At 35.3% G+C, this 17300-nt stretch overlaps 1 protein-coding gene across 1 annotated transcript in view; it reads left to right on the top strand.

Moving 5' to 3' along the window:
• MEOX2 (mesenchyme homeobox 2) overlaps positions 1-17300 on the top strand; it is a 52532-nt gene that overhangs the window by 25194 nt on the left and 10038 nt on the right. Inside the window, exon 2 of the mRNA XM_054645517.2 lies at positions 13404-13576. Coding sequence (XP_054501492.1) covers positions 13404-13576 — 173 coding nt within the window. The remainder of the gene's footprint in view (positions 1-13403; positions 13577-17300) is intronic.

The following is a 17300-nucleotide window of genomic DNA, read 5'->3' as shown; positions in this document are numbered from 1 at the left end:
TTAATGTCCTGTTGAAAGATATTTAATTTGAACTTCTTATCTGGTCATTATTGGTGTAACCCAAGAAGGAATAACTGGTAGTTTTTTGATGTTTTCAGCCTTGTCTATATAGATGTCTTCTCATTTTGTCCATAAACTGAAGATTAGCTTGCATGGCAGTTGACTCAAGAAAACTTTTATTATGTCAAGGGTTTACTGGGCTGACATCATGAAAATGAGTGAAGAAAGAAAGGAGTTGATACTGATTTTTTTAATAAGGACTAGATCAGTTTTAAAGAGGTGAACTAGGAATGGAAGCCATTATTGAAAAATGGGTTCATTTTTGAGCAACACCAAATAAGTAAGCAGTCTAAACTCCAAAGCAGAGTAACTCAAAAATTAGAGAAAAGTCAGACTTTAAAGTAAAACTACAATTCTAGAATCCATGAACATGGTTTTTCTGATGGGTTAGTTGGCACAAAATTATACATAATACAAAAATAATTGGTTTTTTTTGTTTGTCTATATTTCAAGGCATGAGAAGACACAGATTTCCTGCTCTCAAAAAGAAAGTGAAAATATATGAGAGTAGGAAGGCACCAAATTGTGTTTAGAAAAAGCTTAATGTTCAGCTAAATGCACAGATGCATAAACTAAACACTTTTTATGCTTATACCACTGTTTATATAGTAATGAGGATTTTCCATCAGTTTTCATCAGTTAAACAGTAGCTGCCTTTTTGCTGTTTAATGGAAACAAGGCAGTCTTGCATAAAAACATCAGATATATCAGCATGTTATGGTATTTGATTTTTCATATGAGTTCAGCATAGTTATAACCATAACAGATCAACATTTTAACTTCCTTTCCTTTTGATTTTTGACTCAGATTTGTGAACTGAACTGGATCCAATTTTGCTTAAGGAGAAGGCTGGATTTTTGGATGATAGAGAAAGTCAATATCCAATTTTTCTTTCTGTTTTGAAAGATGGAGGATTCTTGTTTATGACTATGAACATCTGCCAAATGCTCTAACACCAGCAAAAATTAACTATTTACTCAAACCAGTGTTTATATCTGTGAGAGCAGACATTGCTCCATGTTTTCAGTGCCCTAGAGGCCTATAAATACCCTGGAAAACATCACAACAATGTGAAACAACCAGTGCAGTTATTCAACAAAAAACATTTTTGTGGCATGCTCAGTTCAGCTCTATGATAATGCCAAGCCTTAGTGACATTTGTTCTACTGACTGGAGTCACTAGGGAATGCAGAAAGCAAGGGAGATGCAAGTCATGCTAGTTGAACCCTTTAAATAGCCAAACAGCAAGCAGATGAATCCTAAATGTGCTGTGCTGCTGAGGAGCTCCAAGCAGAACAGTGGGTAAGAGAGGGAATGAAGTTCAACACTTTACAGCTGCCTTTGGACACTTTGTCATGCAACAGACAGTTGAGATCAGATGGTTCAGGTTTTGTTTGGCATCAATAGAAACTATCAGCCAGTACATTGCAGGGGTGGTAATGAGAAGCAAACTGTCCTTGACCGTAGGCGTCCCCTTCGCCTCCAGATCCTGAGCAGCAAAAGCAAGAGGCCCATATTCAGGGTGGTTATCAATGCCTAAAAAAAGATTGGATATGGTCTTTCAAAGTTGTGCAATTTTAAAATAAGATACCCTTGATAAAAATAGAGTAATATCTAATAATTTTATTCAGTTGGGTGGAATTTCTGTGACTGAGTAGTTTAAAAGTAGATGAAATAAAGTTTTATGTTGAAAGGAGTAACACCCCAGAGCTTGTACCTAACTGCTATAACACTTTTTTTTTTTAAGCTTCAGACCTTTATTCTACTTCTATATATTCCTCTTGAATTTGAAAGCTGCTACATACTCTTTTTCAAAGCTGCCAGACCAGAGATCAGGACGTATTTTTTGAAGTTTAGAGGCAGATTTATTTACCACCCCTCCTCACCCTGTTAGCACAGGCAAATGCAGAATGCATTACTGTTGCATGAAGCCCAGTCCTGGAGTTACTGGTTACCAGCAACCAGGAATCCCATACTGGGATTTCATTGCTGCTTTGAGTCTCTGCTTTTTAGTGTGTACTCCTACATCCTTCAAGTAGGTATCTAATAAACTTATTGACATTTTTTCCCCTGTTTCTGGGATCTGATAATCTCAAGTATTGTGTCTACTCTTACTGCAGAGATCCAACCCTGGCTGGGGTTTGAAGAAGAGCAAAGAAATGTAACACCAATTTTAGTTTCCTAGAAAGGTGTAGTTCAATACTTATCAAAGCCAAAAAGCGGGACAATGTGTTACCTCCAGCTGCCAATCGTTACTGGAGGTGACAACTGATCACATTAAAGAATGTGGGTACTGATTTGAAATGTTTTACTTGTACAATTAAATAACCTCTTAATTTGTTTTTGGTGTAATAACTTCTAGAATGAAGAAAAAACATTATGCCTATCCAACTTTTATGTTCAATATTTATGAATGTTTCCAAATTTTCTTATTCCAGTAGAGGTAGGTATTTAAAATTAGCTTTTTTAAGAAGAGTAAAACATATACTGTATAGGATTGTAGAAAATCTATAGGATTTACTAGGCTTTGACATGCACTGTCAGAATATTTCATTAGCACAGTACTTTACCAAGAAGGCCTTTATTTTCCAGCTAATAGGCAGCAAGCTGTGGGAGGTGAGTGATGGAAGAGACAGGCCCTATTATTTAACATTTGTTTGCCAAATGGTCTCCCTGATTGGAGAAAACAAAAGTTTAAGAAGTTTTTACTTTTGTATGGGTTTAGTGATCACAGAAAGACTTTGCATTACTGACAAGGAGATAGAATAAAGCTGGAGAAAAAAATTACTTTTTAATTTGACTAAAATACTGTGGACATGGGGTTTAATTCTTGGGTGCTTTTGGGTTGTGGGGGTTTCTTTTCTTTTCTTTTCTTTTCTTTTCTTTTCTTTTCTTTTCTTTTCTTTTCTTTTCTTTTCTTTTCTTTTCTTTTCTTTTCTTTTCTTTTCTTTTCTTTTTTTAGCATATGTTTTTTCAATGGGCTCACTTGAGACCAGAACTTTATATATACACTGGTATATTTGCACAATCAGTCTCTTTTTACTGTATTTTCTAAATAAAGAATTAAGACTTTGTAGGGAATATTAACTCCTTTGGAAGTAGCAGCCCATTTTAAAAGTTAAAAGAAGGTTTATAATTTTCAGTTACTGTAACTATAGTCTCACTATATAATATAAAAAGGAACAGTACAGCATTAAAATTTTGCCATTTCAAAAGCTGTACTTGAACCCATACTTGTACCCGTACTTGAAGTAACTTCCCCTTTTGGATATATAGTATTTTCTTGTACACTAATCTTAAAATACAGGTAGGCCTCCAGAAATTATACTAGATCTTTTTGCTCCCATGGAAGTTGAAAGATTTTTTTAATTGTACTCTGCCAAAGCTTTCATTTATGAATCACAGACTTTAACTGTGTAAGTTGATTCTTAACAATCAAGAAAAATTAGCATCAAAAAGGCCTCCCAGACTGTAAAATATTTAGTAAAATATATCTAGAAGAAAATTTAAACCTGAATTATTAGCTAGATTTTATTTCTTTTACAAATTTATTTCCTTCATCCAAAATACTATCTAGAGAAGTATTTTGGGTTTTCAGTTTAATTATTGTGAGCATTTTTCAATTCTTAACTATAACTAACCTGTACTATAGGTTGAAAATGAAATTGTGTTATCATCAAACATGACAAATCCTTTGGGTGCTTTTAATGGATTCTGCCATTTACGATAATCATTTGAGAAAACAAAAAGAAAGGAAAATGTGGCATGGTGCTAAATAGGGGAACTATTAGGCTAAGTCAAAACCAGCTGATATTCAGAACTTCCAAAGCAGTCATTAGTAATAGTTTTAAGTGAAAAATGAAACTTTCATGGTTGGCCTGAAAGCCAATGGTATAAATAGGTAAAACATCTGAAAAATTTTATTTTGCAATGCTTTTTATTTTGGCTTTCACTGAAAGACAGGTAATTCCATTTAATTGTACGTGGGAAAGTACTTTTCACTGTTTTTCCAGTTTTACAGTTAGTGTTATACTTCAGCACAGTACTGTAAAGTAAACTGTGAATGAAATAATAGAAGATACCCAGAAAATCCACCCTATTGCGTATGAGTGTGTGTGTGTGTGTGTGTGTGTGTGTGTGTGTGTGTATGTTTTTCTGTTTTGAAAAAGTCTGGATATCTGCTCAGGTAGGTTATGAGCGCAGCTGGGCCTGTTGGTTCCATTTTAATGCTTTCTGAGGGATAATAAGATTTACAAAACATGTCACTAAAACATATGCAGGCAAATACATTTGCACAAAAATCTATATTTCTTAGAGGCCCAGACAGAGATTACATTTGTGCCTCATGCTGAAAGCTGTAATGCCGCACTAGCTGAGCCATGTCCACTAGGGACAGCCACTAAGGCAGAGAATGACCACATGGAATTGTGTGTGGGGGTTGTGACACTCATCAAGACTGTGAAATGGAAGGTGATTTGTGATCCTGCAGCTCTGCAAGGTGCTACACACACTTTAGAGGCCAGTTATGGGTGTTTAAAAAGGACAGGTTTTAGAAAGAGTAGAAACATTTCAAGCAGACTGAATTAAAAAAAAAAAATTGAGAAAGGGCACACTAACATAGGATTAAACAGAAGTATTGGATGTTAGATTTGCTCCAGACATTGCTTTTTTTCTGTCATATGTTCAACATATATAAAATTTTCACTACATCACTAAGGGGTCCCAAATAAATCTGTTTCGTGATGAATGGAAAAAAAAAATTAGCTAGTGTAACATACGTGGAAGAATTACATTAAAAATACCACTATGAAATGGCTTCCTGTTTCCTGTAGCAGCAAAATAATTCTTAGAAAGAGTTAAAGTGGAATTGTTGGTGCCCATTAATATTTTCCTTTGTGTAACTGTATCCTGAATCTTTGAAAAGAGGAGTGAGTTAGGCAATATGGAGCCCTCAAGAAACAGTATGAAACTGCTGTAAAGTTTCAACTTTTATTGCTAAGTATGGAAAACTAAAATCCTAGATTCTTTGGCTTATGTGCAAAGTATTTATTGTTTTGTTCAGACAGGAGGTTATGCAATTGCAATAAACTTTTTTTTTAAAAAGCAAACTTAGAAGTCAGCATAATTTTGACTATAAGTTCTGCCTGTATATTTTGAAAAAATATAAATGAAGGAGCCTAAGAAAATACTCTTCTTTATTCAACTCAAGATTTCAAATGATGCTACACAAAGTAAACTGGTAGTTACAACAGGAGCAAAACCAGCTCTGATACCCTTGTAGTTGAGAAGAGATTCCATTGAAATTCTTGAGCTTCTCCAGTTTGCTCACTGTAATTTGGGGAAGAACTTGGCCTATCCTTAGAAACTGGCCTAGGGCATTTGCTGTAGTGAAGGTACACATTGTGGCACAATGATGTGGCCTGTTGCAAGACCTACAAGAATTTCTATAAATTCCGGGTTTTATTTTTTCTAATGTAAGGTCTTGTGTGTGAGGGAGGAGTGGAGGCAATGGCACCACCTATCTCCAGCACACCAACTTTGGAAGAAAGAGGTCTAGGCTATACACTTGGTGAAGCCTGTAATCAAATTACACCTTGATTTCTGAAAACTATGGATAATGTAAATAATGTGTAAAAAAAAATTGAAGCCTATTTGCTTATAGGTAAAACAGAATTGTTTATTAGAAGTATATTTGGAATTTCACAATGCAGATTTAGTATAGTGGTAGCAGAAAACTAAATAATTGACAGTTTTCCATAGAGTAACTAAGTAACCACATTAAAAATGTTTTACTCAATGATTCAAAGAATAGTATCCACAAGGTCTGCACTTTCCAAGCAACAGAATTATTATCAAGTACTGGCTGCCATTTGGGAAGCAAACATGGCCAGTTTTGCATTGGAATGTACTGCTGCTTAAATATAAGGGACTTTTAATGCCAATGTGAAAGCACGTAAAACTAACGGCCATTTATATAAAGAAGTTACTATATGAAAAAAGGTTTGTAAAATGCATCACTTGACATATGTTCCCATCCCGCTGTGATTTGGATTCTAATACACCAACAGTGGCAGTCTGGCTTTTCAGAGAAAAAAGTAATATATCTATTTTCATGATGTTTAAATTCTAGGTAGCACACGCAGGAAGCATACTAGTATATTTTGGTATATTACTAGTGACTTTCTTAGCAGCAAATCACTGCAAAATTTTTTTTGATTCCTTAGCCACATCTTAATTTTTGCTAGCAATATCTTAAGCTAGATGTATAGCATTTTATGTCATAGAAAGTCGGCAACCTCAACTTTATTTTGCCTAAAGAGGCAAATCTACCCAAACTTGAGAGAAAGCATCTTTTCAAACAGTTTACTGGTCAAAGGATTAAATGATCCATAGTCCATTTTTTATCACTTAAGTATTTAAGTATTTTTCCTTTAAAAAGGTTTCCTTTTTTTTTTTTTTTTAAGATGTGAGTTATATATGGCTTTCTGTTTGACCTGAGTCCCAGGACACTGCTTAGTATTTTTGGCAAGACCAGGGTCTCTGATTTGCAAAGCTAAAGTAAAAACGACAACCTATGATTTTAGAGTGATAAGACTTATTGAGAGGGGATTATCTAAGTAAATTCTGTGTGTCTTACACTCATTCCTCTTCTCAAGCAACCACTTCCCTACAGTTTGTAGTGCTTTAGATCTTTCAAATACCATCTTGGCAAAGATCTATTTTCCCAAGTAAATTTTTCCCAAGTATCATTTTTATACAATAATGTAGTGCCAAAAGGAATCTTTTAATGCCTCCTTGGAGTTCTGATACAGCCCCTCTCCAGGGAAGAACTTTCATCAGAATGATGAGAACGATGATGACTGAGGTATGCACAGTGTTTGGCCTGGGTTTGGTTGCTCTTCACTTTTGTTCTCTTCCTCTTGGTTGGAAAGAGAAGTTATATAAACTTCTATCCCAACTAGGTGTTTTCTTCACTTGTTGGTCTTTGTTCTGAGAAGCTCCTGTACAGAAAATCTGTTGGTTTAATTTTATAGGTTAGCTTTTACTCTGGAGGATTCACTCCTAATTATGGGAGAGATGGTCCTGACATCATTTAATGAAGCTCCTCTGCATAAAAGCAAGTTATAAAACTCGTTTAGTAAAAAGGCAAAAAACCCAGCATGTGTTATTTGTTGCTGCATGTAAGAGATGTATCTGCAGAATGTACTTGCAAACGGGAATTGTCAATCCCAGTGAATAAAATGTCATATTAAAATGCAGTCTGAGAAGTTATTTTCAGAGAAAGCTTGTGTCTCCTTTCCTATGATAAACTGTGATTATACACAGACTTTGGACAGAGATTAGTGTCTCTCACATGAAGATCTACTCACTAGATCACTGCTATTCTCACTCATATGAGAGAATACATATGTTGTCCTCCCTACCTGCACAGTTTGAAGAAGCAGTGACCTGTACATGCTACATAGTTAGAAGGTAAAAGAATATGCTTTTAAGCAGAGGTGTCTTCAAGAACCTGCAGCATTAGCTGCTACAGTGTTATGAATCAATGTTTCCGATACTGCAGTATAATTCCTTGACTTTTACTTTCAGAAGGCAATAATAACAAAATGTTGGCAGCAGCAGCCAGTAGGTAATGGTTTAGGACAGTATATAGTGTGTTTCAGAATACCTACAGGTTTTGCTGTGCCAGGTCAGTGTTTTTTTTGGGTGCAGATATGAGGCTGGTTTAAATTGTTAATTGTCACAGACTGTTAGAAAGCATTAACTCAATAAGCAAACAAAAGTTTGCTTTCATTAGACTGAAAAGAAGGATTCATGTAGTTTTGACATCGTACTTTTGCTACTGTGCAGTTTTGCCCACTTGCACATGCAGAGTTGTGAATTATGGAAATGATGATGTTGTCTGTTCCAATATTTAGTGAATTGCAGCTCCAGAAATACTTTTAATGACATTCTCAAAAGAAGCACTCAGACTGAAGGTGTTCAGTGATTTGGAAATATATATATTTGGAAATATATACTTTTTCACTAGGCAAAGTCTTTTAAGAACATTATTTAAATGACTGTGAAGAGAAGGAAAATTATGAAACAAAAATAGATTAATAAAGTCTGCAACATTTGGTGCAAATAACAGAAGGTGCATCAAAGTAACCATAGATACGTAGACTTATTTTTTCTTTTGTACAAAGGTTTTACACAAAAGCAGGGAGTAAGGGTTTAACTTATGAACCTGCAAAGCAAAGAGCGGTGTTTTGGATACAGGGTAAATTTTCATATTAATTCTAAGCAACTTTGAATTGAAAATTTAGAAAATAAAAGTCATATAAAAACTTAATAATATTCTGTATTAAATGTCAAAAATGTCTGAAGGTGACTGTTTCTGGGTAAATCTTGCTCTCACACGTAGTTTCTGGCAAAAAAATAGGAACCATATGGAGACCTTTGCACCATCTCTTTGCTACTTTTTCCTTAGTTCATATTGCTCATATCTCAAAAGAAAAAAGAAAAGTAAGCAAGCATTTTGAATTGAATCACATATCATTATTGTGTTTTTTTGATTTCTAGAAGGTTTTGTTACATACCAGTTATTTAAACAAATGTCAAAGATTTATGTTTGAAAGAAATATTGTTTCATAAAACATTGAAATACTCAGAAGCAGCAAGATTTTTGCTTTTAATACTTTGCATAGATAGCTTCATTTCAAAGTAGATGCCTATGTAGTAGTTGTTTTCTTGATTATCATTTATAGGAAGATACACAATTAAGGACATATAATTTATCCAACTTCACTATCAATTAATAGTGAAATAAATTTAGAAATTGTTTGCTAGTGCTGGGGGCTTTTCAAGGGTAACTGTTGCACATTTAGACTTTAGGTGAAAGTCTAAAGCCTGAATATTGAGCAATAAAGGTGAAATTCTTATGGCCTTTTTGTCAAAAATCATTAGTGGTTATTGTCACTATTCACTCTCAGTGTGGATATCAGGATCTGAAAACCTCCTATAACTACCAATAGAACACTAGCAATCTGATTAATTTTTGAAAATTTTTGTCTGGGGATTTGCATTCCTGGTATTAAGTGAATGTTCATTTCTGTCTGAGAAATGAAGGTATGTCAGCTCTTGAACCAATCCAAGAAAAAAATAGGTGTTTCTTGCACATTTTACCTTTGATTCTGACCCTACCTGGTTACTAGCAGATCTTGGTACCATAGATATCCCCACCAGTCTCTTTCAATGTTCTGTGATCAGTCTTTCTTTTCCTTAGGCAGGTATCAGAAGTAAAAACATCAAAATTACCACTCTATAGGAATTTGATCTTGTGTTTGCTTGGCATGCTTCAGCACTTGGTGCAGAAAGAAGGAAATAGGAACTCTGATGGGATAACACAAATGTTGGGATTAAGAACAAACCATTCCTTAAAGTAAAGCAGAAGTAACTTTTGAGGGTGGGGAATAATGTGATTAGGAATTATTTTTTTAAAAATAAATCTTGAGCTGTTATTAAACTTGGCAAAAATCTTAGTCTTCAAAGATTTGTGGAACAGCCATTTTTAATTCTGAATGTCTTTCCAAACAGTACTTTCTTACATCAGTTACCAACAAGTATTTTTGTCTAACAGGAGATATTAAAGATGCTGCCTGGAGTTTTTGAAAAGTGATAAAAACAGTTCTAAGAAAAGGCATGACCTGCATCCCTCAAAGCAGTGTTTAACTGCCTACATTACTTGACATCTAAAGAACAAAGGTTTCCAAAAGAGAGACTGATAAGGTACAAATACCTGTGTGTAGGCTACATCTTCTGAAAGTGTGCCAGAATTTGTCTGGCAGAAGGCGGAAGACAGACAATATAGATTACTGTATTTTTCATCAAGTGGTTAGTACCATCTGTATGTATTTTATGTGTGCCTTTTGAGAGGCAAGTAGTCTAACTGAGTTCCCCCTAGGCTTTGTTCTCTGCCTCTACACCTACCACTTGGCATAAGATGTAGCCAGTAGAAGAAAACTAAGGTTCTTGGGACCTTTTTCTTGCCTTAGTTGCAACAGCTGCAAAACAGATGTAGGCTGACGTGAGTTCTGCCAAGAATCTCTTCCAAGTCTCCCACCCATTTTCCACCAAAGAGAAGCTAGTCAGGTGATATGAACAGAGTCCTGAAGGTCAGAAAGAGATGGGAGTTCCCAATCTTGGTTTTATAGAGACTGTTAAAAAAACAACAACCAATTAGTAAACTTAGATTCTTTCTCCTTGGAAATTAAAACAACCCCAAATTTTAAAACTAAAATTCCAAGCAGTACAACATCAACAGGACACAAAAGGCAACCTGCACATGAACCACAGCAACACTGCAGCAAGCAGGATGACAGCAAGAGACTCATGATTACCTAACTAGTATCCATTTAAGTCTCTTTTAAGATATATTTTCAATATCTCAAATGCATTAAGCAAAATACCATTGTCTTGCTGGCTGTATTTTTGTTGAAATAGATTTCCTGGGATTCCAGTTGCTCTGTTGCATTACCTCAGTATTGAGAGGGAGTCAGCTCTCTGTACCTGTCCCAGTTTTCTATGTACTTCTCCAATTTCTGCTTTCAGTAGTATTTGCATATACCACCTGGTTTTTACACTATTACAAATCCAATCAATAATATTCTCAAAACAAATAAAACCCTGCAACTTTTCCCTTGTGTCAGTCTGCTGGTGGAATCTTACTGCTGACAAAACTATGGCTGTCAGGCATTTAGAATCCAGCATTGAATTAAAGGTAGTATCCAGCAATGGAAGAAATGTCTAAGTAACCAATAGTCCAAAAATGCTTATACTTCCACAGGATCTGAATGGGCTAACACTGATAGCAGGTCTGAATCCTCTCTATTGGCAAAGATGATGGACATATGCTACTAATGCGGTTATATTCCCCTTTCCTTATCCCAGTATTCTTCCCCTTCCCTTTTCAGTATCCCAAGAACCATTGGCTCTGAATGTTACAAAAAAACCATTTCTGCTGTGCAGCAAAGCCGTTTTCTTCAAGGCGTCATCTGCTTGCCAAAATTGCTCATGTTACAAGTCTCAGTCACTTACAGGGATCAGTGTCTCCCTGGGAGACATTTGGATGAGTACTCCTTAAGTTTTTCCCTTCAAATATTCACAATAGAAGTAGCTACCAAGGTTTTATAGCCTTGACCCCTCTTTCTGTTGTGTATCCAGACTTATGTCTTCATTTCCAGTATTTTATCTTTCATATGGTATCAGTGTCATGTGTAGGTACATTACTTTTATTTAAGGACACAGCCTCTAGTCTGGAAAGCAGTGAGCCATGGATCTTTCTTACAGCAAGTACTGACATGGGAAGACTTCTTGGCTCATGGCCTCACACAGGCACAGGATGACCACGACAGTTATAAGAGGACTTTAGAAATTATTTGCATAAAATTAATTTCTGTGTCATGCAGCACATAATGACTATGCACACCCATCTGCTTTCAAACCTGTATGAAACACATCTGGCAGTATAAGAATGGTTAGCCAAAATGGTAAGAATAATGATTTAGGTGTGTCTCTTCAGTGATTCAATGGAATGGGGATTTAGGGGTTTAAGTATTTAAATTCAGGTGATCTACTAGTGTTTGGACCTTATAATGGGATGGCAGACAGAGAAATTTAAAGGAAAAAAAACAATGTGCATGTTCCTGAAACAGAAAAACATGGAGAGAAGTTACAGTGACTCTACTTTGCCTATTAGTATAAAGGAAGAAATGTTAATTTCTAGGTGTAAAGTGGTTTTGAAATATCAAGTTTTCTATGTCTAGTTTGGAAATAGACCTTGACCCCACACTATTGTCAATGGGCCAGCTATCTAATGTCCTAAAATCCCTGCTGTACTTGTGGCTGAACAACTCCCAGATACACTCAACAACTTTGGTGGATACTCTCAGTCATACAGCCAGCACTACATTTCACATTTGAAGCAAAGTTCTGTGTGTCATGTCAGCAAAAGCAGAGGTTTGGCACCATGCAGCCATTAGCTTTAAAATATTTTAAATTATTGACTATAGCACTGAGTCAAGAATCAACAGTTCTCATTAAAAAAAACCAAAACAAACAAACAAACAAAAAAAAACAAACCAACTCAAAAATCCCAAAGTTCCCTTCCAAGTAACAGAGTCACTGACAAAAAGTGAAAATATTCTTATACCTTTATAAAATGTAGATTTGAAACCAGACTCATTGGCCAGTTGGACAGGCTCAGGCATGCTGATGATTCATCTGACACAGAGTCCCAGGGAGGGATTTTTTTGTGAGCCAGTTCATTTGGATGTTGATGCACGTTTCTATTTAAATCAGCAGCTGAAGTGTGAATTAATCTGTGACATTTTTAAGATGGTTCGTGAGGCCAGAATTTGACTAATGATACTTGTACTGATCTCCTGCTAATTTTGGATTTATAGGTGTTGTATCATACTCAAACTTACAAATGTCTGTTCTTTTTTTTTCTTCTTCTTTCCTTTTTTTTTCTTTCCACTCTCTCTTTTTTTTTCCCTTATGGTTTGAACATTCATTTATTTAAGCTGACTTCACTGACTGCAATAGAATGACTGTCACTGAGTTACTGAGTTCAGTAGTTTGGGTCAGGACCAAATATACCTGTTTCTGAGAGTAAAAGGAATTATGAAGGTGATAATGAAACTTTCAGCAAAGCTCCTCTTATTGTGGCCAAAGTATCCCTTAGGTAATGAGCATCAGTGGTAGCAAATTTCCGATACTGATACCAGCTGTGCCAAAGGCTCCTACCTGCACTATAGCATGAGGAGGAGATCCCATGGAACATGGGATAGGACCAACTTTCTTTTGACATGTGTTCAGTTTCCTATGCTTTGTCTGTTGCTTTCCCTGAAAGTGTAACCACACTAAACCTTAAAGCTGTAAAACAGCTTTGGCTTAAGGTACTAGTGAAAAGATAGGGGAGAGAGATTCTTGAGGTATTACTCATTATACAGTAATCAAATGATACACATCCTGTACTGGTTGGATGCACTGAGACTTGCCAGCAGTGGGAAGGAATTGAAGCTTTGCAGAAATTCTTCAGAGAATTGTTAGAAAATGAAACACTGCAAGTTTTTAAAATAAAGTTTGATGTGTGTCAATGGAAGCAGCAGCTCAAGTCTGCCAGAATTACTTCTGCTTTCCTGATTTACAGCAAAGGATCCATAGGAATGAAAGCAAGGGTGTGTTTCAGAGAGAAGAAAGTTTGAAAAATGTAACTTTAGCTTGTTGTTTTTCAGCTTATTTTCTATTTAGCTGTACACTTGGCATTACATTACATCAATTTTTGCCTTTTTTTTCAGATTCCCAAGAAGGAAACTACAAGACAGAGGTCAACAGTAAACCCAGGAAGGAAAGGACAGCTTTCACCAAGGAGCAAATCAGAGAGCTAGAAGCAGAATTTGCTCATCATAACTATTTGACCAGGCTGAGAAGATATGAGATAGCAGTAAATCTTGACCTCACTGAAAGACAGGTACTGATGAAAAAATAATGGACTTTAAATGCCTGCCCAATGTGTACCAGTGATGAGTAGCTCCTCACAGTAAAGCTCCTGTTTATAATGCTAATATTTATGTTGATACATCAGATGGAACGTTTTTAGCAAAATTATATACATTGATTATCTCTCTGCTATGAAAATAATTTATACTTTTATATGTACCACTTACAGATTAATTTAATCTATTAGGCAGAGATGGAAGATAAAAGCATGAGTGATAGATCTGTTAGATGGGTGCATGTCTTTTCTAATCTATCCACACTGATGTCATTGAACAAACACTGTATGCACAAGGAGTTGGTTTGCCTGCATGCAACAAATATGAGCAACTTGGTTCAGCCTATTAAGTATGTGCAGTTGCCATTAATGCAGAGTTTCTGAACATCCTGTTTCCAGATGGCAGCAAAAATGGGAACGCCAGCAAAACTGGGACACAGGCATTTTAAACCCCTTTATCTTACCCTGCTCTGTGAAAGCAGAGGAGATGATGGAATTTCTTATCACTGTTATTGGTTTCCTGCTCACCAAACCCTGGTCCAGGAAACACTTCTGCATGTGCTTAAGTTTCATCATGCATGTTGTCACATTGATTTCTAATGGAAATATCCATGTTACACATGTATTAAAGTGTTTCAGGATCTCATCTCTATACACTAAATAGGTAGTGAAGTCACATTTCAAATAATAATTACATCAATATACACATTTTGAAAATGTGTTTTAGTAAAGAAGTTTAGAATACTGGCCTCAAGTACACAGAATCTCATTAAATATTTCCTACAGTTTTAATATTAAAATGGAAAGCTTTTTTCCCACTGATAGACAGTCATTCTTTTTTCAGGAATCAATATGAGATTGAGGGATTGCTTTAGATGCAATCAGTAAGATGATGATATAGTCAAAAGTAGGTATCAAAATAGCATAATGATTTGTGAAGTCTACATATAAGAAGATTTGCAATTTTCTTGAGTTTCATTTACACTTGCCATAGGCACATATATCAAATCCAACAAAAAAAAAGAAATAATAAATAATTTAAAAAAATGAACACATTTTTACTCACAAAATCCCACAGCTTTTTGCTTTGAAAGCTTCTAGAGAATGGCTGTGCCTTTGAACTTTTCAAGAAAAACACAGCAATTTCTTGTTTGGTTTGACCACAGTACCAGGTTTCCCTGGGATAATTTTCAGTTACTTAAGTACGGTAGTTACGTTTTTGAAGCACATTATTTTGTATCAAATAATGGATAAAATTTTGCATTTTTTCATTTCTACTTTCTATGCTATTTAGACTCACACCTGATTTTGACAGCTAAGGGGAGAAAGAATGAATTCTTGTCTTGGTGATGAAGGTAGAGTCAGCATGAAATTGAACAATGATAAATATATTTAATAAAAGATCTGATGGCAAATTTGACAGGAATCAGTCAGCTGGAGATATCTCTACATTTAATAATGGTGACTTTGACCTAGAATTAAGTGTTGCCTCTAATAAATTCTATATTCTTTTCTTCAAAGATCATGTTGAGTAGTACGACTAAATGAAGAGACAGTTCATTATCCTGAAGGGAATAGTTAATCTAAAAGCATTTAGCATACTGAAAAGAGATAAATAGTGAATATTGTTTCTGGAGGAGAAAACACAGTCTAGCTACATAAGTACAGAGAATTTATTTAAGTCATGGCAGTAGTTTCTGTTCTCCAGCTGTCACAAAGCATCAGTTTTAAGCATTCTGTGGATTATTGTGGTAATTTCTATAGCATTGTCATTAGTCTTTTTAATTGTGTAATCTAATCCTTCTCTGCTTCCCCAGATTATCATAGAGTGACAGCTGAGCTCCTAGAGATAACTCCCTTCCCTCCTTCCTTCCTTCCTGCCTTCCTGTTTAACACCACCTTAGAAAAGGAAAGCATTAAGATTTTTAGTTTGATAGAATCCAGTTCTGTATCTTCCCACAGTAAAATGGTCTGAGAAAAGGAGAAGAAGAAACAAAAAAAACCCCATAAAAACTGTATTATTAATCCAAAAATGAACACTGAGGGGAAATTCTGGACATATTTTTCTGTGTCTGAATCATACTGATTATGTATGCTATAGCTAAGTAATGTTATAAAGTAAAAATGTCTCTTTTAAACCAAATCTATTGTTTTGATAGAAAAATGGTGTAAATAGCATGGATCTGGGTATGGGTTTCCGTGGTATATGGCAGACTTCAGAAGCTGAATGCCATAAATCTTAAGACTTGTCTCTTCTTGCATACTTGCTTTATATCAGTATTCCTCCAGTGTCTTTAAATGTACTTCAGGGTGAGTGTGGTGTGACATTAATACTTCTTTTCTCTCCAGTTAAGAGAGGGAAGTCTCCTCAGGACCTGTCTTTCCATCATTGCCAAAATGAATCATTACCCTTGAGCAAGATGACAGCACTTATTTTTATCCTTACTAGCATTATTACTTTTTTTAAACTAGCTTTGCCTACAGAGGAGATCATATTTGATACCTACCTTAAACAGGTGCAAAAAAATTATCTAAAATATATTGATGGAATTATCTGCCATACCCCCCTGTTTCCAATGAGGTAGTATTTTTAGAAAATTGCTTTTTGCAGAACCATTTTTCTTTACTATTTTTCCCCAAAGCTGCATTGCAGAGAGTGCAATAGTGGATAGTTCCTTTGTTTGAAAGTAGTAGTAGTTCCTTTGTTTGAAAGTAGTAGTAGTTTCTTTGTTTGAAATAAGTGAACACACAAGTGATAGCCTTGATCTCATGCTGTAGACCCCTTGGTGTTGGGAGATTTCTTGATCTGAAACACTGAATTTGCATACAGAGAATTGAAACTTCCTTGAGATAGTACAATGGGGAAATAGTAGCATTGGCTATTGGGCTATTGGGTGAAATAAAGTTGAAATAAAGTATCTGCTTGGAAAATAGGTTTGAGAGCAGACCTAACCCCTGATGGAATTATTTTTTTAGCATTATTTTTTAGTTAGGATTTAAAAAAAAAGACAAGTGCATTATTCAGATAAAGAAGAACAACAAAATTATCTGGGGAAAGTATTGTTGGGTCATCTACAACTTTCAGTTATTCCCTAAGATATGAGATAAATCATGTAGCCTATTAACTTAAAAAATCTCTATCTTCCTCTTGACTATAGTGATAATTTCTACCATACGCCACAGATTAATAGAGGCACTGACCAACTAACACTTCATAATTACCTTTCTGGCACTTAAACAAGCTGTAGAAAAAAACATATGTCTAACATTATTTAAAAAGCTATATAAGGGTATTAAAGTTTTCTTCAGTCATCAAAGTAAGGCTTCATTTGACTTTTGAAATAACTTACAAGATCAATTCAAACATAAATGACTCATGGAAGGCTATTTCACACAAAAAAAAAAAAAAAAAAAAGAAAAAAAAACCCCTAACAACATATGGCTCAGGAGAAGGAAGCAATCCTATCACTCCCTAAAAAGGAAACCTGAGTTACAAGACAGGAGGATGACATTAAATAAGTGCCTCAATTGCCTAGATATAAAGAGTGCACTTTGAGAGCATTATAAGCACATCTGGTGGTAGGATGGCTCTATTATGGTATTGTAAGAACTCCAGAAATATAGGTACATATAATGCTTGCTCCCTCTCCTGTAGAGTGCACTCACAATCCCAGATCAGGCAGCAGTTAATAATTTTCAG

This window comes from Agelaius phoeniceus, chromosome 1, assembly GCF_051311805.1.
Source record: "Agelaius phoeniceus isolate bAgePho1 chromosome 1, bAgePho1.hap1, whole genome shotgun sequence".
Classification (NCBI taxonomy): domain Eukaryota; kingdom Metazoa; phylum Chordata; class Aves; order Passeriformes; family Icteridae; genus Agelaius; species Agelaius phoeniceus.
Note: the sequence above shows the minus strand (reverse complement) of the source record. Positions and strands in the feature narration are given on the sequence as shown.